This window comes from Aspergillus costaricaensis, assembly GCF_003184835.1.
Source record: "Aspergillus costaricaensis CBS 115574 unplaced genomic scaffold BO79scaffold_26, whole genome shotgun sequence".
NCBI lineage: Eukaryota > Fungi > Ascomycota > Eurotiomycetes > Eurotiales > Aspergillaceae > Aspergillus > Aspergillus costaricensis.
The window spans coordinates 21,118-43,846 of NW_020291826.1; the positions used below are offsets into that span (position 1 = coordinate 21,118).

At 52.9% G+C, this 22,729-nt stretch overlaps 6 protein-coding genes across 6 annotated transcripts; 2 read left to right on the forward strand and 4 right to left on the reverse strand.

The window, feature by feature from the left end:
- Positions 1–1,759: 1,759 nt before the first annotated feature.
- On the reverse strand, positions 1,760–2,697 carry BO79DRAFT_219918 (ADP-ribosylation factor-like protein; the record flags this gene model as incomplete). The annotated part of the gene is made up of 6 exons (XM_025683471.1): positions 1,760–2,033; positions 2,097–2,168; positions 2,231–2,293; positions 2,364–2,383; positions 2,446–2,518; positions 2,648–2,697. 6 exons carry the CDS (start codon positions 2,695–2,697, stop codon positions 1,760–1,762), a joined length of 552 nt encoding a protein of 183 aa, XP_025537062.1.
- Positions 2,698–4,235: 1,538 nt separating this feature from the next.
- On the forward strand, positions 4,236–8,440 carry BO79DRAFT_246950 (DNA-directed RNA polymerase I core subunit RPA135). The gene is made up of 3 exons (XM_025685609.1): positions 4,236–4,942; positions 5,019–7,458; positions 7,524–8,440. The coding sequence occupies exons 1-3, from the start codon at positions 4,442–4,444 to the stop codon at positions 8,291–8,293; spliced, it is 3,711 nt and encodes a 1,236-aa protein (XP_025537063.1). The 5' UTR covers positions 4,236–4,441; the 3' UTR covers positions 8,294–8,440.
- Positions 8,441–8,655: 215 nt separating this feature from the next.
- pre2 (proteasome core particle subunit beta 5) lies at positions 8,656–10,123 on the reverse strand. Its single transcript, XM_025682790.1, has 6 exons — positions 9,886–10,123; positions 9,627–9,734; positions 9,417–9,572; positions 9,288–9,336; positions 9,129–9,238; positions 8,656–9,068 (listed from the first exon to the last, which is right to left on the reverse strand). The coding sequence occupies exons 1-6, from the start codon at positions 10,015–10,017 to the stop codon at positions 8,733–8,735; spliced, it is 891 nt and encodes a 296-aa protein (XP_025537064.1). The 5' UTR covers positions 10,018–10,123; the 3' UTR covers positions 8,656–8,732.
- A 219-nt stretch (positions 10,124–10,342) lies between these two features.
- BO79DRAFT_239260 (uncharacterized protein) lies at positions 10,343–13,748 on the reverse strand. The gene is made up of 4 exons (XM_025684893.1): positions 12,798–13,748; positions 12,259–12,324; positions 11,612–12,116; positions 10,343–11,554 (listed from the first exon to the last, which is right to left on the reverse strand). The coding sequence occupies exons 1-4, from the start codon at positions 13,559–13,561 to the stop codon at positions 10,436–10,438; spliced, it is 2,454 nt and encodes an 817-aa protein (XP_025537065.1). The 5' UTR covers positions 13,562–13,748; the 3' UTR covers positions 10,343–10,435.
- A 485-nt stretch (positions 13,749–14,233) lies between these two features.
- Positions 14,234–16,730, reverse strand: BO79DRAFT_177602 (uncharacterized protein). The gene is made up of 3 exons (XM_025679938.1): positions 16,565–16,730; positions 16,220–16,483; positions 14,234–16,156 (listed from the first exon to the last, which is right to left on the reverse strand). Exons 1-3 carry the CDS (start codon positions 16,598–16,600, stop codon positions 14,378–14,380), a joined length of 2,079 nt encoding a protein of 692 aa, XP_025537066.1. The 5' UTR covers positions 16,601–16,730; the 3' UTR covers positions 14,234–14,377.
- Positions 16,731–17,775: 1,045 nt separating this feature from the next.
- On the forward strand, positions 17,776–22,531 carry BO79DRAFT_239262 (putative MFS transporter; the record flags this gene model as incomplete). Its single annotated transcript, XM_025684894.1, has 6 exons — positions 17,776–17,996; positions 18,227–18,391; positions 18,448–18,919; positions 18,972–19,299; positions 19,352–19,667; positions 20,846–22,531. The coding sequence occupies 6 exons, from the start codon at positions 17,776–17,778 to the stop codon at positions 22,479–22,481; spliced, it is 3,138 nt and encodes a 1,045-aa protein (XP_025537067.1). The 3' UTR covers positions 22,482–22,531.
- Between the last annotated feature and the right edge of the window lie 198 nt (positions 22,532–22,729).

Sequence of the window (22,729 nt, forward strand, 5' to 3'; positions counted from 1 at the left end):
ATACACACGCATCTGTTCAAGGGTATATGTCCAGAATGGGCAACCCGACGACAGTAGAGTATCATATCCGACACACTAGCATGGTCACAGACATAGCCAGTTTCAAACCGATACTTAAGCGAGATGCATTATACAACTAGCCTGTTATTATTATAATAGCCTGCTGCACCTCTCTTAATTAGTGCTTATCGTGTATGATATGAATGGAGGCTGGATGAACGGAGACAGACAAAGCCAGCCCACTCAATCTTCGGCACTAATTCGGCCTACTACCTAGATAGCTCGTGTTTCAGGTTTATGGCGGGGGTGATTACTACTAATCTCTCAGTGCAGTCTATACCAGATTGGTACTCTGTAGACAGATATACGCTGCTTTGCTAATTCGTGTATCATTTAGATCAAACAAATACACCTGAGCTTAATTAGGAATGACAGCTACTACTAATCAAATTACAAATAAGGACTGAGTTGACAGATTTCTGTATAGGCTAGATACTCCCTGAGGTAATAAACGCTATAGAGCACCGAGAATAGATAGATAGTACGGTGCAGATAGACAGATACATTGGCCACGCCTCGCTGCGAGTCACTTACTTCAACTCAAAGTACTACCTACTGTACACATATCAGCAAAAGACAGCCGATCTACACGTAACTGCGCAGCTACTTATTTCATAATGCAAGTACCTAGGAATTAGTAGTACCCTTCTCAACCTCGTCCATCAATCCACCACCTAGCAGTCAACAAATACACCGAGAACAAGTAAGCAAACAGACTACCATAACTATACTACTCTGTAAACTAAACCGGCATATAACCCGTCAATACTACTACTAGTAGTCATCAACCACACAACTCAACAACTAGCCCCCATTTCGGAAGGAAAAGAAAGCGACCTAAGCAAGAAAGCAAAGCGCACCAGCCATAAACCTTCGCAGATGCTCTGCTCCGGGGAGGGAAAGAGGAGGGGGGAAGTACAAGTTGTTTGGCGGGGTGGGATTTGCTGGGGAGGCTTGATTAGTTCCCGTCTGCGCATCTGCATTGCCAACGCATCAGTTGGTCTGTGTGTGGCCCTGTTGGCCATGGTCCTGCTTGGGGTTTATTTTTCTTTTCTTTGGGCCCTCAAATAATTCATGTTTGCCGCGTCTCTTTGTCTCTTTCTTTCTTGCTCTCTTCTCTACTTTGCATCTGTCTGGCCTTTTCTTTCGGACTTTGGTGCTGAGTTCCTTCACTCAGCTACCTGCTTGCAGCTAGCTACATTGGACTGACGGATGGTCATGTGCTTATTGGGCATTGATTGATTTCTCCCCAACTCTTGCTCTGACTCTTTCTCCCTCTCTCTCGCTGGCGCTTCAATTCTCGATCGTCGAGCTACTTGCTAACTATGCAGTTCTTTTTCTCTTCTTCTTTAATGTCCGCAACCCACGCGGTTCAGGTTTCTTTTTCCACTATGAGAAGGACGGCCTGAGGAACATAAAATACACAAAAGTACATTGAAACTGACATCATTGCTTGAAAACCAAACCAAATAACTCCATGACAGGGGTGAGGTGCTGAAGATCGGACAAATGTTACGCTGAAGCTCAATGTGTGTCTGGTTCACGTCGTTCACATCATTACATCGGGGCTGCGAGCCGCATCGTTTTTGCAGTCTACAAGAGATCCATCTCGTGGATGGGATCAAGAAAAGAAGGAGAGGAGGGTCTGAGGGATTGACCCCCCAGCGGTTCTCAAGCGGAGTCGCTGACGACACGCCGTTCATCGACTGGCTCGAGCGATTAACCAATGCAGAACAGCATCGAGGTTCGTCTCCTCTTTAGCGCTGATCCCATAGCAGCTCACTTCGCGATGAGTGATGGATTTCAGGTCCATCTCGTGGATCAGATCGTCGACCGACAGCTTCTCCGGAAGGTCGGACTTGTTCCCAAGAACCAATAGTGGGATCCCGTTAAGCGTCTCTTTGTTCATCAGCTCGTGCAACTCCTCTTTGGCTACGGGTAAGGCAGCCCGATCTGCTGCATCCACGATGTACCTGGTCGAGCGATTAGCGCTGCCAGGGTACCAAGACATGTTCCAGACAAACTTGAACACTTACACGATCGCATTCACTCCACGACAGTATCGCTCCCACATCGGTCGAAACCGTGGCTGTCCACCTAGATCCCAGCTGGTTGGACATTAGATACATCGCGCACAGGCATCTCGCAGCTCCATACTGGGGCACCATACCATTTGAGAGTCACATGTCCCTTCTGAACTCGTTTCGTGTTGAACCCGATCGTGGGAATAGAACTGAAATGGGATTTAGCCAGATAATCCAGTGTCGCTCTGTCAGGCCAGGCCCTACAGGATGGAAACTTACTCTACAGTGAACTCGCCGCCCTATACTGCGGGATTAGCGCCGAGGGAAGATGCGTTCAGTCGCCGTGGGGGAAAAGGCATACCGCAAGCACACGTAACAACGAAGACTTTCCTGCATTCTGGAGACCAATCATGGTCACATCCATCTCCGTCGCCCTGCGGGTGCGAATATATCATAATGGCACTTAGCAAATCGAATGATTCCTTATCTGCGGGGACGGGCCGAAGAGGGGGGACCATTCCCGGAGAAAAAGCGATTACTTATTGGGACGGCGGCCCACTTACCAGAACATCCTCAGGAGCCAGTCATAGATCGTGCGAAAGATACCCGCCATGTTGATTATCGAAAGGGTTTGCGCCTTGTGTCGTTTGCGCGATCAGAGCAACGAGGGTGACGGGATAGTTTAAGTAGGGGGAAGGCTTGACTTGGTGGAAGCAGGTCGAAAGGGCGCGCGCGCACTGCTTGTCTCGGCTGGTGGGCGATCGACGACGGGTGGGAGAAATATATCGACACTTCCTGGGCAGAGGGATTTTGTAAGGTTAAGTGGGGGTGGAGTGGATTGCTGAAAAGGGAGAGCAACAGAGCCTTCTCTTTCCCGGGCAGGGAAAAGCAGAGAATTAGATGTGGGTTGTAGTGTTGGATGGAAAGATGCGAAGTGGAAAATAGTAGGTGGTAGTAACCGGTGTGCTGGGGAAATAATGGGCGGGTGGATTCGAAAAAAGAGGCGGCGGTCGTAGCAAGTTTCCCACGTCCGAGCAGCAGCTGAGCAGGAAAAGAAGGTGAGAGGGTGAGGTCGAAGCGGCGCGAAAAAAGAAAGGCGGCAATTTCCCCAGGGTCGGGTTGGTTGTTCCCTAATCCCTAGTAGTGATGGCAGCAGCCAGAAAAGAATATTTCTTCTTCTGATGTCTCTTCGCTTTGCGGTGAAACTAGAGCTGGTCCGATCTATGGGCACGCATGACCGTTCGCTTTTGCGCCGCCGCGCGCTGGAGGGGAGCGCCTAGTAGTCTAGTCCTGCCCGGTCCCTGTCAGTGATTTTTTTGGCTGGGTTTGGTTGTCTGTGTCCGGACTCAGCATCCAGTAATTAACTAACTAACTAATTAGACTAGCTACTCAGAGTAGTTAGTTTAATGCCCAGGTCCCGTGTCAATCACTCGTATATTCCGGGAATCTGTAAAGAGGGATCAAAAGGACCAACTAGTCACGGTTAGTTGCTCACTGGGAGTGGGAACCGGTGGCTCTCAGTCGCACGAGGAACTGGAAGTCATTAATTATTGACAAACCGGGAAATGGAGAGACAGTCCCCGAGCAGCAATGATGATATTATTAACAGCTGCGCTTTCAAATGGCAGCCAATAGTCGCGGCTTAGCCCAGGTAATCTGTCGCCGGCGGATTGATACTAGTAACTACCGGACTAGTTCGTATTCCAATTGTCGGCCTCCCTGTAGACCCGCCTTATCACCAAATATTAATTATCTTCCTCCCCGGAAGAGTAAATGCGCGCGGTCAATAAGGTAGTAGTAGTAGTAGTCCAGGATAATAATGGAAGTTTGGAAACTACGTATCCACATTTGAGAACAGGCAGATTTTTCTCCGATAAATCAGTTAGTTAGTAGTTACATTACTGAGTGATTAATTGAGTTAAGCTGGAACTGACGCATTCCGGGTTTGCCTTGTTGCCTAAGGCGGTTCTTCCCTGTCCCGTGCGTCTGTCCCGTGACGTATGCATAGATTATGTAATTGACTCTATCTGCTATTTATGCCTCAGGCAAATATCGCACTATCTCCACGTGATGATATCTGTCCGCCGGATCCACCTCGAAAAATTTCCCCGTCGAGCGACGACGAGGTTCGTTGCTCTCCAGACCAGCACTCCGGCTCTCTGTGCGAGTCGCATCTCCTCTCCTCTACCTCCCTCGTGGCTCTCGCGATCCCTTATACCAAGGGAATGAGCATTGGGCCCGCTTATTAGCACCTATCTTCACCCCGGTGCTTCGGAAACTACGGATACGGAAGTTCGATCGAACTTTTCCCGCCTCATTCGACCTCCCGGCTACGACGACTTGAGAGATAATTCACCATGGCCCCCGCGGCGACAGACACGAACTGGTCGGTCAATTACGACGTCCTGAGACGGGAGAAGCTTTTCCGCAACCCTCCCAAGGACCAGACCGCATACCCGGCCTTGGCGGCTGCCATCCGGCCGCATGTCGATTCTTTCAATGCGCTCTTCGACGGCCCCAAGACGCTGGAGGCGGCCCTGAAGGATATTGGCACCAAGACCTTCATCGACGGTGAAGCCGAGACTCCTGAACAAAAGAAGGCGCGGCTGGCAGAGGGGCGCAAGGCGCCCAAGCGGAACAAGCTGCATGTCCGTGTTAGCGAGGTTTTCCTCGAGAAGCCGGCCCTGCCTCCGTCGAACAAGTTCACTTCCCGCAACCGCAACATCTACCCCTCGGAATGCAGAGAACGCCATGCGACGTACCGTGGAAAGCTCCGCGCCAGACTCGAGTGGCGCGTCAACAATGGCGATTGGATGGAGTCGGTCAGAGAATTGGGTCAGGTTCCCATCATGTTGAGGGTGAGTGCGATTACATTAGCAGTTGGATTGAGTATGCAGGGAAAAACCTCTTGTCTAACGTTGCGTGATTTTCCAGACCAACCGCTGCCATCTGGAAAAGGCCACGCCTAATGAACTTGTTGAGCACAAGGAAGAGTCGGAGGAATTGGGTGGTTATTTCATTGTCAACGGTAATGAGAAGCTCATTCGAATGTTGGTCGTTGGAAAGCGCAACTACCCCATGGCGATTATTCGTGGTTCCTTCGTTCGCCGTGGACACACCTACACCAAGTATGGTGTTCAAATACGTTCGGTGCGGCCGGATCAGACGTCGCAGACCAACGTCCTTCACTACCTTACCGACGGTAACCTGACTTTCCGTTTCTCGTGGCGCAAGGCCGAGTATCTCGTCCCGGTGATGATGATCCTCAAGGCCTTGGTGGAGACGAATGACCGCGAAATTTTCGAGGGCATCGTTGGCAGCGCTTCTTCCGAGGGAATCAAGAACACCTTCGTGACTGACCGTGTCGAGCTGCTTCTGCGGGTTTACAAGGCATACAACACACACAGTCGCGCCGCTTGCCGGGCCTACCTCGGAGAGAAGTTCAGACCCGTCCTCGGTGTGCCCGCAGACATGTCCAACGAGGATGCTGGTACCGAGTTCCTCCGCAAGGTCGTTCTGCCTCACCTTGGGAACCAGAACGTCACCGAGAACCAGGACTACGACAAGTTCAAGATGCTCCTGTTCATGATCCGAAAGCTCTATGCTCTGGTTGCTGGCGACTGCGCTCCTGACAACCCGGATGCTGTTTCCAACCAGGAGATCCTGCTTGGTGGATTCCTCTACGGAATGATCTTGAAGGAAAGACTTGAGGAATGGGTGAGGTCCTTCCAGCCAATCCTCAGGGATTGGTCCAACCGCAATGCCGGTGCCACGTTCACCGATCCGGCCTTTGAAAGGGATTTCCTGGCCAAGGTCGTCAAGCGCTCGAATGAGAACATCGGTGGTGCACTGGAGTACTTCTTGTCTACGGGTAACCTCGTCAGTCCTACTGGTCTCGACTTGCAGCAACCGTCCGGTTACACGGTCATGGCGGAAAAGATCAACTTCTACCGTTTCATCAGTCACTTCCGCATGATTCACAGAGGTAGTTTCTTCGCCCAGCTGAAGACGACAACCGTCCGTAAGCTGCTTCCCGAGAGTTGGGGTTTCTTCTGCCCTGTACACACTCCTGATGGTTCGCCCTGTGGTCTGCTTAACCATCTTGCGCACAAGTGCTTGATTGCAACTAGCGACGTGGACACCACTCACATCCCCAAGGCGCTGGTTCAGCTTGGTGTGCGCTCCGACTCGTCTGTCTCTGTGACCGAAAGCGTCACCGTCCAGCTTGACGGTAGAATCATCGGTTACTGCTCACCGAAACAGGCTTCTGCGATCGCGAACACCCTGCGACGCTGGAAGGTCATGGGCTCTGACAAGATCCCGCGCGAGCTGGAAATTGGCTACATCCCCAACACCAACGGTGGTCAATACCCTGGTATTTACATGTTCTCGCAAGCCGCCAGAATGTACCGCCCCGTCAAGCACCTTGGACTCGACAAGCTGGACTACGTTGGTCCCTTCGAGCAGCCCTTCATGGAGATTGCATGCTTGCCTCAGGATCTCATCTCCGGCGTGTCGACGCACATCGAGTTCACCCCTACCAACATCCTCTCTATCGTCGCCAACATGACGCCTTTCTCCGACCAGAACCAGTCGCCTCGTAACATGTACCAGTGCCAGATGAGCAAGCAAACGATGGGTACACCCGGTACCGCCATCCAATATCGTACGGACAACAAGCTTTACCGTCTGCAGACGGGTCAAACGCCCATTGTGCGCCCCCCTCTCTACAACGCGTATGGTCTGGACAACTTCCCCAACGGAACTAACGCCGTTGTTGCTATTATCTCCTACACCGGTTACGACATGGACGACGCTATGATTATCAACAAATCCTCCCACGAGCGTGGCTTCGGTTACGGTACGATCTACAAGACCAAGATCCACTCTCTCGACGAGAAGGACTCTCGCCGCGGCAAGTCCAGACGCGAGGTCACCAAGCTCTTCGGTTTCGCCCCTGGAGGCGAGATTCGCGCCGACTGGCGTGCCACTCTGGACGAAGACGGTCTCCCGCACATCGGTGCCCGCGTGAAGGAGGGCAGTCTCGTCGCCGCATGGCACACGGTGCGCTATGATGCCGCCTCCGACTCCTACGTCAACGTTGACGGAATTACCCACTTCGTCAAGTACAAGGACGCCGAAGAAGGATACATCGACAGCGTGCGCATCCTGGGAGCGGAATCCGGAGTCGAGCCCGGCCAGGCTCTCAGCGTCAAGTACCGCATTCCCCGTAAGCCCATCATCGGTGACAAGTTCTCGTCTCGTCACGGTCAAAAGGGTGTTTGCTCCCAGCTCTGGCCCGCCGTGGACATGCCCTTCTCCGAGAGTGGTATCCAGCCCGATCTGATCATCAACCCTCACGCTTTCCCCTCTCGTAAGCCAGCCCCCCTCCTCCCCTATCCATCCCTCCCCAAACTCATCCCCACTAACCGTCACCAGGAATGACCATCGCCCAAATGATCGAATCCATGGCCGGTAAAGCCGGTGCCCTACACGGCCATCCCCAAGACTCCACCCCCTTCCAATTCTCCGAAGAAAACACCGCGGCCGACTACTTCGGCCACCAGCTCCGCAAAGCCGGATACAACTACTTCGGCAACGAGCCCCTATACAGCGGTATCACAGGCAAGGAATTCGCAGCGGACATCTTCATCGGTGTCGTCCACTACCAACGTCTCCGTCACATGGTGAACGACAAGTTCCAAGTGCGTACCACCGGTCCCGTCAACCAACTGACCGGCCAACCCGTCAAGGGTCGTGCCAAGGGAGGTGGTATCCGTGTCGGAGAAATGGAGCGCGATTCCCTCATCGCCCACGGCGCCGCCCACATCCTCCAGGACCGTCTCATGAACTGCTCCGATGCTACCCGCTCCTGGATCTGTCGCGACTGCGGCTCCTTCCTCTCCACCCAGGTGGCTGTGTCCTCTGCTGGATCAAGCAAGGCTCGTATTGCCGCTGCGAAGGCCGCTTCGAACCAGCATTCCGGTGCGAACGCTATTAGCGGAGCGCCGAGTATTGTTCGTTGTCGTCGTTGTGCTAGGGAGGCTGTCTTTGAGGATTCCCGCGCGGATGTCTGGGAGGATGGTGATGGTCGTCGCTATGTTGGTGGTGATAATGTTACTGTTGTGGCGGTGCCCGGTGTCTTGAGGTACTTGGATGTTGAATTGGCGGCTATGGGTATTCGTATGAAGTTCTGGGTGGATAATTAGGGTGCATATATTTTATTTTTATTTTTTATCCGTGTGGGGGGATGATGATATAAAAAGCAAACCTTCTTTTTGTTCGTTGTTAGATTGGGGGCGCATTTTCAGCACTGCTTTCTTTTGCTATAAAATTGCTTGTTGTTTGGCTTCTTGGGGATGTATGTATGTTATGTATGCATTATGTATCTATTTTTCATTTTCTATAACTATGATCATTTCATCTGGTTCTCATGGTATAAATAGTTTTGTTATTCTTAGCAATTGTAGGGTTGCCTTTGGCTGGTGGCTTGCATTGATGTCGGTAGTACTGGTCTCGGTGCTTTCTGGCATGGTTGCAAGACTACTCTTGAGATTACTGTATCAAGGAGCATCACATAATAAATATCTTAGGCCTAAAATAAGAGTATCATATCCACCATACAGAACCCATCAGCACTTCCCGCGCTTACAACTCCGACGTGACATTCGAGAACTCGCCCTTCTCCAGCTTCGTCTTCCAGAATATCGGGTTCATGTCGTTGAAGCCGTGGTGCACCCATCCCTCTTCCTTGACATGGTACAGGTTGATGAAACCACCAGAGTACGCGTCACGGTGCATGGCAGCAAGGATACTTCTGCGGCCGAGCTCGAGGGCCTCCTCCTCAGTCAAGTCGTAGTGGTAGTTGGCGTCAAGCACACCATATGCGAAGGTCTGACCGGATCCGACACAGAACAGGTTTCCGGGGAGTCGGGTGCCGTCTGAGTCGATGTAGTAGAGAGCGGGTCCTTCTTGGGGCGTCATCTATAGTCGTGAGTTAGATTGGGCATCGGTGCATAGTGTTTATAGGAAGGGTTCACGTACTCCTGCTAACATCGTTCCCATGCTCAGACCCATTCCCTTGTAGGCATATGTCAGGTTGGCGAGAATCTTCGACGCAGCGGCAACGGTGATACGGCGCTTGTGACGGATCTCTGTTTGGTGTTAATGAATGTCTTGGAAATAGTGGATGATTGAACTTGCCGTGAAGTGTGCATTGCTGGCTCAGATATCTCAACCAGTATTGGCAGTCCTATAACCGGTCATCAGCTATTAATCCTAGTTCGTAACTCTAGCACAGAGCGCGCATTGCTCCACACGGATAGCACATACCGCAGCACCTCCGGCCATGGTGCCCAAAAGGCCGGGAGTGGGTTCATTTGACGGCTTGTCCTCCCCGCGGCTCAACCGCGAGACGGGAATGACCTTCTTGACTGTCTGACTCGCAATCCAGTTTCCAGCAGTAGCTCTCGAATCCGTAGCGACGATCTAGGAGAATGATGGTCAGTGCGAGACGTGGCGGAGGCAGTGATGACGGCATACAATTCCGCCCTGGAATCGGAAGGCCAGTGTCGTCGTTCCGTGGGCAAGTTTGATGGGGCAGCTGGGATTCGAGTGGTCATCGGTCATGGCACGAAGGAAGGCTCTAGACTGGAGATACAGAAAGATGTCAGCCACTGGTTCCGCGATTGGTAAGAAGCATGTAGGAGTGTCGGTCCGGTGTCCAGCCCAATCTTAGGCAGCTGCAACTTTTCCACAACTCGACCCCCATACAAGCAACTTCACAAGGTGTATATCTCACGTTATCAACAGGAGGCAGGTTGAACTTCAGAGAGAGCGGAGGAAGGCTCTCTGTGAGGTCCCGCTGCTCTTGCTCTGAGTAGAACTCATTCTGATGCGGCGGGCGGGAGTATTGAGCGACCAATTTATCCATGTTGTGCAAGGTGTGTTGGTAGATTCAAGGAAGCAACGAGGAGATATATTCTGGAGGATAATGTTGGGTGCGAGAGAGAAGATGGAAGAGGGAGATGGTGATGGCGGGTGCAGCTCGGAGCTCTGAGATGATGCTTTGGAGCTCCCAAGCCGGCGTCCGCGTCACGCTGGCCGCCTGGATCACGTGATGACCCTCCACCAATTATCTAGTTACTATGCTATTCCTTTGCATTTAACTTCATATTTCCTATAGTTACTCAACTAGTTACAATAACAGCCACCCTGCTGACGGTATTGTGTCAGGCCTCCCAGTTTTAGAGCGGAGTATACACATATAAGCCAAATACCGTACGTACTAGAACTACAACTACAGATAACGAGCATAGCTAGAAACCAATACACTACCCCCAGTCCTCAGCTCAGATGGGGACTGCCACAGGATGGGCCTGCACTGGGACTGGGCTGATTATTTGCGGAGCTTCGGAGCCTCGTGAGGTGTATGAGAGGCGTGGATCTGGTGCTCGTCGCACTTCCTCTTCCTCCTCTGTTTTTAGAGTCTCCTCCCGGACAGATCCATCTGCCACCTGATCTCCGCCTGTCCGGCTGGAGTATATGTCCTGTGCGGCAGCAGGAGTGGTCTGCTCCTCAACAGCGGGGACGGATGGTCCTTCTGTGCCACCGGTGGCATACCGCTCATCGGCAGCGCTGGTAAAGACCTGTCCTAGAGGACGACCGGGGTATCGCTCCTCGCCAGCACTGGCGGCGACCGGCTCTTGAGCACGGCTGCTATACTGCTCTTCAGTGACACCGGTGGCGCTCTGCTCCTGAGCACGGCCAGAATATTCTTCTGTGGCACTTCGATCCACATACTCCTCCGGCGCGACTCCCTCGACATATCGCGCACTGCCTTCATTAACATAGGCCCCTGTGGTGGTACCATTAGTATACTGTTCCCGGCCAGTTCCATTGGCTTGTCGCTCCGCAGCGTTCCCATTGACATATCTTTCCTGGCCAGTGCCATTGGCATAGCGTTCCTGGCCGGTACCGTTGACATATCGTTCTTGGCCAGAGCCATTAACGTATCGCTCCTGGCCAGTGCCATTGGCATATTGCTCCACACCAGTGCCATTTGTATATCTCTCATGACCAGCGCCATTGACGTAAGAAGCTTCCGCAGAACCGTTGACGTCCCGCACAGAGTCCGAGACGGCTGTGTCAGCCGCATATGATGCGCGACCATTGGTAGCTCTACGGGCGGCAGTTGGCAAAAGGGTACTGTCCGGGAGCTCCCCTGCCGCACTCTGGATAGGCACGGTGGTGCTCTCCCAAGAACGGAGATCATTCTCAGCCTCCTCAAGGATTTGTCTTGTAGAAGATGTGCGATCATATTCGCGTGGGGAGTCACCAGGAACGACAGGGGTGTCGTCCAGTTGTTCCAGAACGCGACGCGCATGACGAGCAAGCAAGATCTGTTTCTCGTTTCGTTCAATGACCGCAGCAGTGTGGATGTCTAATGCCTCCTTGAGCTTCGACCTGGTCTAAACTCGAACTTTAGCTTCTGCGATATTCCATGCTGCATCGATCTCAATACTTACCACATTAGTCAACTGCGCCTCAGCAACGAGACTCTGAGCCTCCGCCCTGACCAACTCCTGTTCCAGAGTGTCAATCTTATGGCTATGTGGCTCCTTCCACTTGAGTCTCTGGATCTCGTCTGCGATCTTAGCCCGATGGTCGCGGGACGGCTGGACCGAGTTCTCCGTGTCACGGATCTGCTTCAGCACGATGCGGTATTCCTCGAGATACTGAGCGAAGGTATCCTCCTGTTCGCCAATCTCGGCCATCAGGACAGCAAACTTGTCGGTGATATCGGCGACAGCATCGTCTTCAGTCCATTCACCCCATTCAGACAACTGGGATGCAATAGACACGCGCTCGCGACTGGCCTTCTCATGAGCACCGATGGCAGCATTCTCGTTCTTAATGACCTGGTTCAGCTTCTTGCTCAGCTCGGGCTGCTGAAAGCCGCGCAGCGTAGAGAAGCGGAACCGGGGACGAGCAGTCAATGAGCTTCTCCTCCTGTGGGAGAGGTTGCGATTCCTAAGCTGGTCAGTATGCACAAGATGTCTGTGGAGAGATGGGAGCGATATACATGATTGCGAACTAACTAGGTTATCCACGGTGCCAACTCTCACAGTTCAATGTAACACAAGGTAGTTTAAAACAGGTACGACGAGCTAACAATGATAGAAAAAGGATTGCACCTTCCTCGAATGATACTTCTTCTGGAACGGACGGATGGCAGATCCTATCCGATGATCGACAATTAGTTGCAGTAGCTATACCAATCAACCCACGATCGGTTCATCGGTTCATTGATAGATCAATTCTGTGGGGCACGAGGGATAAATGGCATTGATCAATGGTTTAATTATTTCTTGCATCTGAACATAAAAAGCCCTCTGGACAAGGACCGTGACGTCATGCGGAGGACACGGATGGGCATTGAGGTCATCGGCCGGTTGCAGTACAGCCCAGCCATGATGCATCGCGATGGTTCCATGGGAGAGGGAAGTTAGTTGCTCGTTGAACTCTATACAGTAGACGTGAAGTATAACGAGTATCTCATAGTGCATAGAGTGACAGGACTGCCCCAAGAGGGAGCCAAGCAAGAGTCATGATATCTGAGTAAATGAACCGCATATGCAAAACGAATCTATATACTTGAATCAAAATACCATAAATACAGCATCCCGACTCCACTATCGAGCCCGAATATACTCAACCCTCACCTTCCTCCTACTATCCTCCTCAACCCTATCCACCTCCTCATCCACTTCCTCATCCACTTCCTCATCCTCAACTACCTCCTTCCACCTCCCCCGTTCCCTAATAATTGTAGCACCACCGCCACCACTAGGTCTCCTCCACCCCCCTCTCTCCCTCATAACCACCCACTCCTCCACCCTCTCCCGCTCCTCAGGCTCAGGCTCAGGCTCAAAAACCCCCACACACTCCACCTCCTCCGCCTCCACATCCGGCAACCGACAGAACTCCCTCTCCCTCTCCCTCTCTCTGACATCAATCACCACCGGCGGAGGCAGGGGCGGTAATCTCGGCCGCGGCCACGGCCTCGCAATCCTGACAGGCCTCGCCGGCGGCAGCGGGATGAATGTCTCCTCGACATCTCGAACCTTACTCCGACTCGTTCGGTAAGTATCTCGCTCCCGCTCTCGAAGAGCAGGTGGAGGCGGAGGCTTGCGAGACGGTTGTGGGGGATGGTAGCTTCGCGGTGGGGGGCGGATGGAGATGGAGGTCGTGGTGGAACTGGAGCTGGTGGTGTCGCTGCAGGTGCTGCATGAGCTGTTGGATCTTCGTCGTCTGCGGAAGTGGTGGTGGTGGTGGCTACTATGGTGGTGGTGATGACGATCGTGGAATCGTGGTGGTGGTGGTGAGGGAGAGGAGGATCGCGAGGAGGAAGAGTCGAGGTTTAGATTGAGGAGTTTGGGGAGGGAGAGGGAGTCGGAGAGGGGTGGGAGGCACATTCTTCTCTTTCGTCTTCTGGTTCGTTGGGTTTATGCTGTGGAGAAGTGTGGGTGAGTGTATAGTATGTATAGTATAGCTGATAGGATATCGATAGGCCTTAGTTCTTGGGGAAATGTAAATTGTAACTAGTAGGTAGCATTGTCGTCAAAAACAGAGAGTAATGTCATTCCAAAACGAGAGCAAAAGAGAAAGACTCGGAGGGAGATACCCATGTTTTCTATATACATTTGTACATTTGATAGCCATGCGGGAATCACTTGACCGGGGTAACCTGTCATGCGGATGGTCGGGCCCGGTGATAGCGTCACTTAGGCGGATGATATGAGGGTTATTGGGTATCGGGTGGGCGCATCTTATCTGCGATAGTGCTAGTTTCTATATGAATGTCTGTCATGGGTGCAGTGAGGTTTTGAAGTAGAGACGTAGACAGATAAAGATTGGGATGAAGGTGGAGGGAGTGGAAGTGGAAGTGGGATAAGTATGGGTTAGGACAATGTACATGATGTTGCTAAGTTGGACTGGTGACTTCTTCATCGGCTTTACATCGTCGGTACGACCTAGTCAAGGCGCAGAATCAGCTTTGACGTGCAGATGGCTACTCCTCATACCTCCGAGATCGGACACCTCCACCTACTTTAGTATACAAGGATTAACAATGCTGCTTAACAGCTAATGGAGCAATCTCATTCACAACCCCTCCTCTACACGGAAAGGGCTCAAGCAAAGCAAACCCAGCGCCAATTATTGGTTACAAGAGCACCACAAACACCGTGTCCCCCACCCCAAGGAATTTCGAAACCCAGCGATCAGCAATCCTAAGCCATGTCGTCCGCATCGTGGTGATGTGTGTTCTCATTATCCGATGCGTGGAATGCATCGCCGAACGCCGAGTTCTCCAGGTCCGGGAGGTCCAGCCCTTCGTTTTGCTCGGTGTACGCTGCAAGCGCATCACCTGCGCTATCCATATTCGTGAAATCGAAGTTGGCCCCGTCCAGCGCAGAATCTCCGGCACTCCCTCCGTTTCCAGGTGTCAGGCCTTGGATGCCACTACCCGGGGTGCTGATGCCCGGTAGGGAGCTATCACCGCCAGCAGGCTGATCCTTCTTCTCGTCGTTGACCATCACCCAGTCGCCTGTTTCCCCAGCCGCCGTGCTCGTCGCCTGTCCGTCGCCCATATCCATGTCGATATCGAGAGACGTACCCTGCTGCGTAGCGTCGGCGGTGGGCTGTGGCTGCGGTGGCACGGGTACGCCTCCAGAAGGTACACTGGTTGTGGGAGGAACGGCGGGCGCGGCTGCTGGTGCTGCTGGCTCCTGGGTGGTGGATGCAGCAGGAACGGCCCCAGCGGCAGATGGAGAGCCCAGTTGGTCAAGGAAGTGGCTGTCGGCGTTCTCCATATCAATGTCACCTTCCGTTTGGGGTTCGGGTTTTTGCTCAGGCTCGATCTTTTCCAGCAGACCACCTTTCTGCACGCAGGAGATCTTGGGCTCCGGTACGATCTGCCGTTGCCACGATTTCTCCACCTCCCGTACGATGTCGTCAACCTTGTACTTGGCCGGATTCTCTACTTGAGGAGCCTGTGAGTCATCTTCTTCCGAAGGCATCACAACACGACCTTCCAATCTCCATGTCTCTGTGCCAGTCTCTGCAGGGTCTGTTGCGGCTTCCCGGAGCCGGAGTTCTGCGTCCTTCAGTAGCGACGTGCGGTTAAACTTCTCCATACGACGCGCATGGCGCTTTTTCAGCTTTTCAATCTCAGCTGTCATGTCAGCGACCTTCTTAGCGACACGGTCAGCGAATTCCTCTGCCTTAGCAGGCTCCATCTTCTCTGCGGCTTGACTTGACGCGTTGGCATCCTTCGTCTCTCCATTGGCAGGTCCAACGGGTGCGTCGAAGAATCCCGCTGTCAACGACTCCAGCTCTCCTTTCCGGCCCAGGCCCAATGAGACCGGGGTGATCTGGTTGATAGCGTAGGGCGAGGCGAAGATCTCCTCCATCCACTCGTGGTGTTGCTGGTATCTCATCTTGCTGATCTCGCGCGGAGTAAGCAAATCCATAGCATCCCCAGTCGAAACGTCTTCATCTTCAAGGGCAAAGTCGGCTGTGGCAGCGTTGACTGCAGCAGACGAAGCGCGATGCCCGCGCGCGGCCTTGGCGGGTGTGGCAGCGGCCGGAGGCGGCACACCCGGGCCTGGCGGGGGGTAGAACTGCTGGCGTCCTACCATGGCACTCGGGTATGCGCCAGGCACCTGAGGGAAGCCTTGAGGAGCCATCTGCGGAGGGAAGTTGATGGCTGGCCAGTTGTTGCGATCGTGTAGCATGAAGTCCTTGCGCGCGAGTTGGCCTTGGCTCTGGAGGAACCGCCGTTGAGCCAGCATGTTCTGGACTGGAGGCATGACGGGGATCCGGTTCGCGGGGATGTGGTCGGTGGGAGGACCTCTCGAGTAGTGAACAATCCACAAGGAAGGGTCCGGCGGAGGAACGTTCGGGTTAGGGACCTTCGACGGCAGAAGTCGGTAACGTCTGCGGCAGTGGATAGCCAGGGTCTCGTTTGGTGGGTGATAACCACTGCGATGCAGCCACATCTCCACCAGCTGGAGTATTTCGTGTCAGCCATCAGCGTGTCAACGTAGGAGAGAGGGTCAGGATGCGCATACGTAGCCGCGAGCTTCGAAGGTGAACGCTTGTTCGACGTCGGCCCAGACATAACCGTCGCTAGCAAAGTTGGTTCCCAGCTGGTTCAATGGCTGCCAGGTGAGCATGACAGAACCGTCCTGCGGGCCATCAAGGAACGTCCAATGCATCGGTTGCGCCTCCCGGACGATCTTGGGCGCGGAGAGGAGGTATTCGACGACGGTGTCAGTGGGCATCATATGCATAAGGGGATAACGGTGCCGCGACACCAGATGCATGTGCGGCAGCTAATGAGCGTGTGAAAGCGCCGCTGGTTAGCAATCGGACATTCTAACTATGCAGCAGCACGTCTCAGCTGGATGACCTACCAACTGCGCGGGAACACGGCTCGCTGGGTCGTCCATGGTGATTAGAGACCGTGAAAGGACTAGGGAAGATGGGTATCAAGGTGGTCGCCTAGCACGCGGGATGTTTAGCGGATGGAAACTTCGAAGCGCATCCGGTGATGAAGATGGCCGACAGGCGACAATCGAGCGCAGACTGGTGGACGGAGAGCAGCGAAGGCCAACGCGACGCGGAAATTTGAGGTTCCTGGCCGATTCCCGACATGGCCCCTGCGGGTAACGGGAGAGACCCATCATGCAGAATACCTGCCTGAAGCACCAGGCTGCCATAGCTCCCGATTGAGACGAGATCCCGGCTGGCCAGAGATCGTCGGAAAAGCCCACATTAATCCTTTCCCCAAGCGTGCAATTCGTGCATCCGAGTCTCCATCCCCGCAATGTTGGGGTCTTATGGTTTTAGCCGCCCCCCCAGACTAGTTAACTAACTAGATCATCCTACGTGGAGTGAGTCAATGAGTTGACCCATCGTCAAGGGAACCTGATGTCCTGCTTCATCTTTCTAACCGATCCAGCATTCTTGCAGTGTTTCGCACTCAAACTGCCGTTATGTCCATGCGAGGGAACCATGCAGTATAGTCGGCAAGGGTCATCCAACGACTCATATTGAAACATCCAGCCGCTCCTTCTTCTTCTTCTTCATCGCCCAATGCCTTTGCGACCTTCCCAACCAAGCCTTTTCGCAAAACTCGGTTGGATTGGACCCAAGCTTTGACCCGCCACCCACCGCGCAGTGATGATTTCTCTCCACACTCGTCATGATTGGGTCCTTTGGAGTGTGTCATTGACCCGAGCCCATGCGTCTCCCCTTCGGCTTTTTCATGCACTTAGAGTGTAGCCCTCCTATAGTGCCGTTCGGCTTTGAGCAAGCGATGGCATTATCCCTGGAAAGGCAATTGTCTCGTCCGATCTATCCAGTAGTTCTCTCCCGCTCCCCTCCCACCCCTGCTTAACGTCACTATCCCTCACCTGCGGGGCGTGGAGAGGAGAGAACACATTCGCGTAATCGTGGCTCGCATTCAAACAGGTCTTATTGGTGACAGACCACGCGAAGCACCCCTCTTGCATCGCGCTGATGCTATAAATCTTGCTGCCGCCCTCATTCTCCTGCATTCTGTCCTTGTTCGGTCCGAGTTCTGCATCTGTACTTCTTACTTCTTCTTTCCGTTTAGTGAGTCATGGGGTTCTTTGGCAAGAGGGAAGCTCCCGGTGACACTACGGGCCATGTCGATGCCATCATTGAGGCTCCGGGGCCTGATCCAGAAAAGCAACAAGTCGCTCATGATGAGGACTTTCACACGGCGCTTCCTCAGATCCCTCAGGCCGCACCTACCATTGATCCCGCAGTTGAAGCGCGCTTGTTGAGAAAATTGGACTTGAGGGTTCCAACGCTGCTAGGGTTCTTGTGTAAGTTCCAATATTCTTTTCAGTCCCGCACTCACACTTTCACCGCTCATCCGACTTCCTCTTATCCTGCCCTTGTCACATTTTACCTTTGGTCTTTCTCGGAGCATATCTAATATGATGTGTACGTGCAGATCTTCTTTCCCTTCTGGATAGAAGCAATATCGGGTACGTTTCTTCAACCTTTGCATATCATCTGTGACCTGTCGCCTAACATCGTGCCAGAAATGCCAAAATCGCGGGAATGGAAGAGGACTTACACCTCACGGGAAATCGCTATACATGGCTCCTAACTATCTTCTATATTTCCTACACCCTATTCGAGTTTTTGGCTCTAATGTGGAAGATAATGCCACCTCATAGGTGGGCAGCTATCACAGTAATGACTTGGTATGTACAGACCCATAGCATTAAGATGCCCCGCTCGGTATTTCTGACTGATGCAGGGGCATTGTTGCGACCTGCCAAGCCGCAGCACAGAACTGGGGCGGGATGATGGCTTTGCGTTTCCTGCTCGGCATGTCCGAAGCAGCATTTGGACCCGGGTCGCCCTATCTGCTTTCCTTCTTTTATCGTCGTCAAGAGCTCGGCCTCCGCTGCGGTTTGTTCTTGTCAGCTGCGCCTCTAGCCAATACATTTGCAGGCGCTCTTGCATATGGTATCACCTCCGGGCATGCAAAGATCGCCAATTGGCGCTTGCTTTTTCTGGTTGAAGGCAGCCCGTCGCTTGTGGCAGCCTTCTTAGCATGGTTCTACTTGCCTGATCATCCCGCGTCAGCCCGTTTCTTGACCGAAGAAGAGAAAGAGGTGGCACGCGCCCGGTCGCTTCGACGCAGCGGTGAAAGCGAGCGGGTGACCGGCATTAACTGGAAGGAACTGTGGCAGACCTTGCTGGATGCGAAGGCCTGGCTCACTGCGGTATGTTACGGTGGCTCTCCAACCAAGTGGTATACTGACAATGATGGTGTAGTTGATGTACTTCAGTTGCAATGTGAGCTTCTCCTCGCTGCCTGTCTTTCTTCCAACAATTTTGGAAGACATGGGCTTCACCGCGATCAATGCTCAAGGCCTGACGGCGCCGCCCTACTTCGCTTCGTTCCTCGTTACGATCGCCACTACCTGGCTGGCCGATCGGCTTCAGCAGCGAGGCTTGGTGATTGCTTTGTCGTCGCTCGTTGGTGCGATTGGATATGTGTTGCTTGCCACCTGCACCTCCGTTGGTGTTCGCTATTTTGGGGTGTTCCTGGCAGCAGTGGGAGTCTTTCCTTCGATCGCCAATATCCTCCCCTGGGTTCTGAGTATGTACAACGCCAGCTATACCTTGATCATGTGACTAACATTTGATTGTAGATAACCAAGGCTCAGATACTCGCCGGGGTATGGGTATTGTTATATTGAACATCATCGGCCAATGCGGGCCTTTCTTGGGAACCAATGTCTTCCCAGCGAGTGACGCACCTCGCTATGTTCGAGGCCAGTCAATTTGCGCGGCCTTCATGTTCTTCACCGTGATCCTGGCATTGGCTCTACGGACACTGCTTGTTTGGGAAAACCGTCAATTGGATAAGAAGTATGGCACTGCAGCCGAGAGGGCTGCCCAGGCAACCACGAAGGGAGATCTTATTCTAGGAGAGGAAAACTATGGAGCAAATTACCGATACGTGCTGTAATTGCTGGGTGTTTCTGTGCGACGGTGCTGCTATGATGATATGACTTATGATGACGTGATGATGTATTCGGAACAAGGTATATAGAATACAGACTATGATATACACCCCATGCAAGGAAATGTGTTATTATTGTTGAAATGAGCCAGGAGTTGATGTTGTTCAGTACTTGCGCATAGCCAAATGTCATCTCATTCCTCTCGTCTCATAACCCCAATATATAGAATGTATTGCTGGAGATCTTAGCTATTGTGCCCAGCTACTACAAGATGTATGGCTACGACCAACTCAATCATAGATATTGATCATAGTCTGAACGTGCTCTGGATTGGTTTCTACTGTGCTAAGGGTTTTTGGCTGGAAACGCTCCAGATAGCAAGAATTATGCCAGGGGTATGAACAGTCCCTGTACATCATGCGCGCCAGCGCATGGGGCCCTCATGGCAGGAACCTTGTCATCCCCGTTTCAACACAGATGATGGTTCATGTGGGCCTGGATATATTCCTCTTGGGACTGGTAACTACTATATGTACTTGGCCTTCTTACCCGCAATATATAAAGTACAATTAAACAATGTGAAATAGTGAGCCCGTAGAAAAAGCACTATTTAAGTAGATAGCCATTTGATCCCTAGGTCTTTTGTGCGCACTAGTAGTGGTGCTCAATTCGGAAGCACTAGCATGTTGGAGGGGTAAGTAGTACTAATCCCACGGAAATATATCGACGTCACAACCAAGACCTTCCCTCACTGAACTTAGTATCGAACCACAACTTTAGTTTTGTGCATAGTACTAGTACTGCACTTGAAGGCAAAGGCCATCCTTTTCTCCCATAAAATTATTCAGTGAGCCAACAGTCAATTTATTACCATCGATCATGTGCATCGCTCAACGACAAGCGCTAATCTGGGCGCACGCTTACCACCCCACCAGTATAAAAATGCCTTGATTAGGCTAGTAACTCTCTCAACCATCTGTTGCATATATACCCTTCCACTACATACTTACATCCGCAGTAACTGCGTCTCACATCCAAAATGGCGAACGCTTCTACTGCTGAAAGTCGCAACCTCTACGGCATCGTGGACATGGGCAGGTGAGTAGTATACAATCTACCCAGAAACCCTTCCTTTCCATAACCACGTAACGATAACACCAAACTAACAAACAACCACAGCAATGGCATCCGCTTCTCCATAACAGATGTCTCCCCCCACGCCGCGCGAATCATGCCCATCCTCTTCCAAGACCGAGCCGGCATCTCCCTCTACGACGCGCAATTCTCCGGCCCCACGCGGGGCCCAATCCCACCCCACATCACCGAGCAAGTCGTCGACCGACTGGCCCAATTCCAACTCACCTGCGATGATTTCCAAGTCCCCAAGGAGAACATCTACGTCCTAGCTACAGAGGCGACACGAACGGCCCCGAACTCCGAGGAATTCAGAGCGCGAATCAAAGAACGCACCGGGTGGGAAGTCGCTCTCCTCTCGAAGGAAGATGAAGGGCGCATCGGGGCATTAGGTATCGCGAGCAGCTCTGCCTCCGTGGCAGGCATCGCCATGGACCTCGGTGGCGGAAGCACACAGATTACATGGGTGATGGAGACAGAGGGCACCGTTACGACGAGTCCGAAGGGCTCGTTCAGTTTCCCGTATGGAGCTGCGGCGTTGACGAAACGGTTAGAGGAGGCTCAGAAGCAGGGAAAAGATGCTGTGAAGGAGCTGAAAAGCGAGATGACAAGAAACTTCCAAGACGCGTATCGCCAGCTGGATGTCCCAGACGCGCTGGTAGAGATGGCTCGCAGTCGAGGCAGATTCGACCTCTATCTCTGCGGCGGCGGGTTCCGCGGCTGGGGATACGTCCTGATGAAGCAGAGCAAAGTCAACCCGTATCCGATTCCCATCATCAACGGATTCCGCGTCAAGAGAGAGGACTTCCACGACACAGTCTCCGTCTTAGACGTCGTCTCCGACACGGACGAGAAGATCTTCGGCGTATCGAAACGCCGCGCCTCCCAGATCCCCGCTGTGGCTGTTCTCGTGAACGTGATCATGGACGCATTACCAGAGATCACTCACATCCAGTTCTGTCAAGGCGGAGTCCGCGAAGGATTCCTTTTCAACCGACTACCCAGCGAAGTGCGCGCCCAGGACCCCCTCCTCGCAGCAACAGGACCCTACGCACCCCCCTCAGCAACCGCAATCAAAGACTTCCTCCAGTCCGCACTACCCACCTCACCCTCACCCCTCACCTCAATCCACCCTCCACCATCCTTCACCCCGAACCTAATCGCAGCCATAGCCAACCTCCTCTACGCCCACTCCCAAGTACCCCGCGAATCCCGCTCCGCAGCAGCCCTCCACAGCACAACGACGGGTCTCCTCTCCTCCACGAACTGTCTCTCCCACGTCGAACGAGCCCTCATTGCCATTGTGCTCTGTGAGCGCTGGACCGGGGACCTAGCTCCCATGGACCAGGCGTACCACAAGCAACTGAGTCGGTGTGTCACGGCGCAGGAGGTCTGGTGGGCTCAGTATCTGGGGAGAGTAGCTGTTGTGGTCGGGGACGTGTATCCCGCTGGGAGGGTTGTGGAAGGGCAGTGGCGGATCCGGATTGAGACGGGGTGGGAGGAGATCGTGAAGAAGGGGGAGAGGTGTGATTTGTTGAGGGTGAAGGTGCGGAGGAATGAGGGGGTTACTGCTGTACTAGAGGATGTGTTGCGGGAGAGAACGGAGAAGGTTGAGAAGGTTGGGAAGAGGAAGAATTGGGTGAAGGAGTATGGGGTCAGGGTTGGGGTGAGTATTTGCTAGTTGAGCTTTTGAGCAGTAACTACGGACTATAGAGGGGTAGCTTGGAGGGGTAACATGTGAGTTGGATATAGTTATGCCATAATTTAACTTGCGTAGGACTTACGGGTCGGTATTAGATAGCTTAGGGTATTTTGAGCTATTACTACGAAATACGAGGGGAGATCTTTTGGTCTACAGTGCTGCAGCTCTGCTCTTCGTAGGATTACAACAGAGCTGGCTGAAAGGATGCGAGAGCTTATCTCACGTCA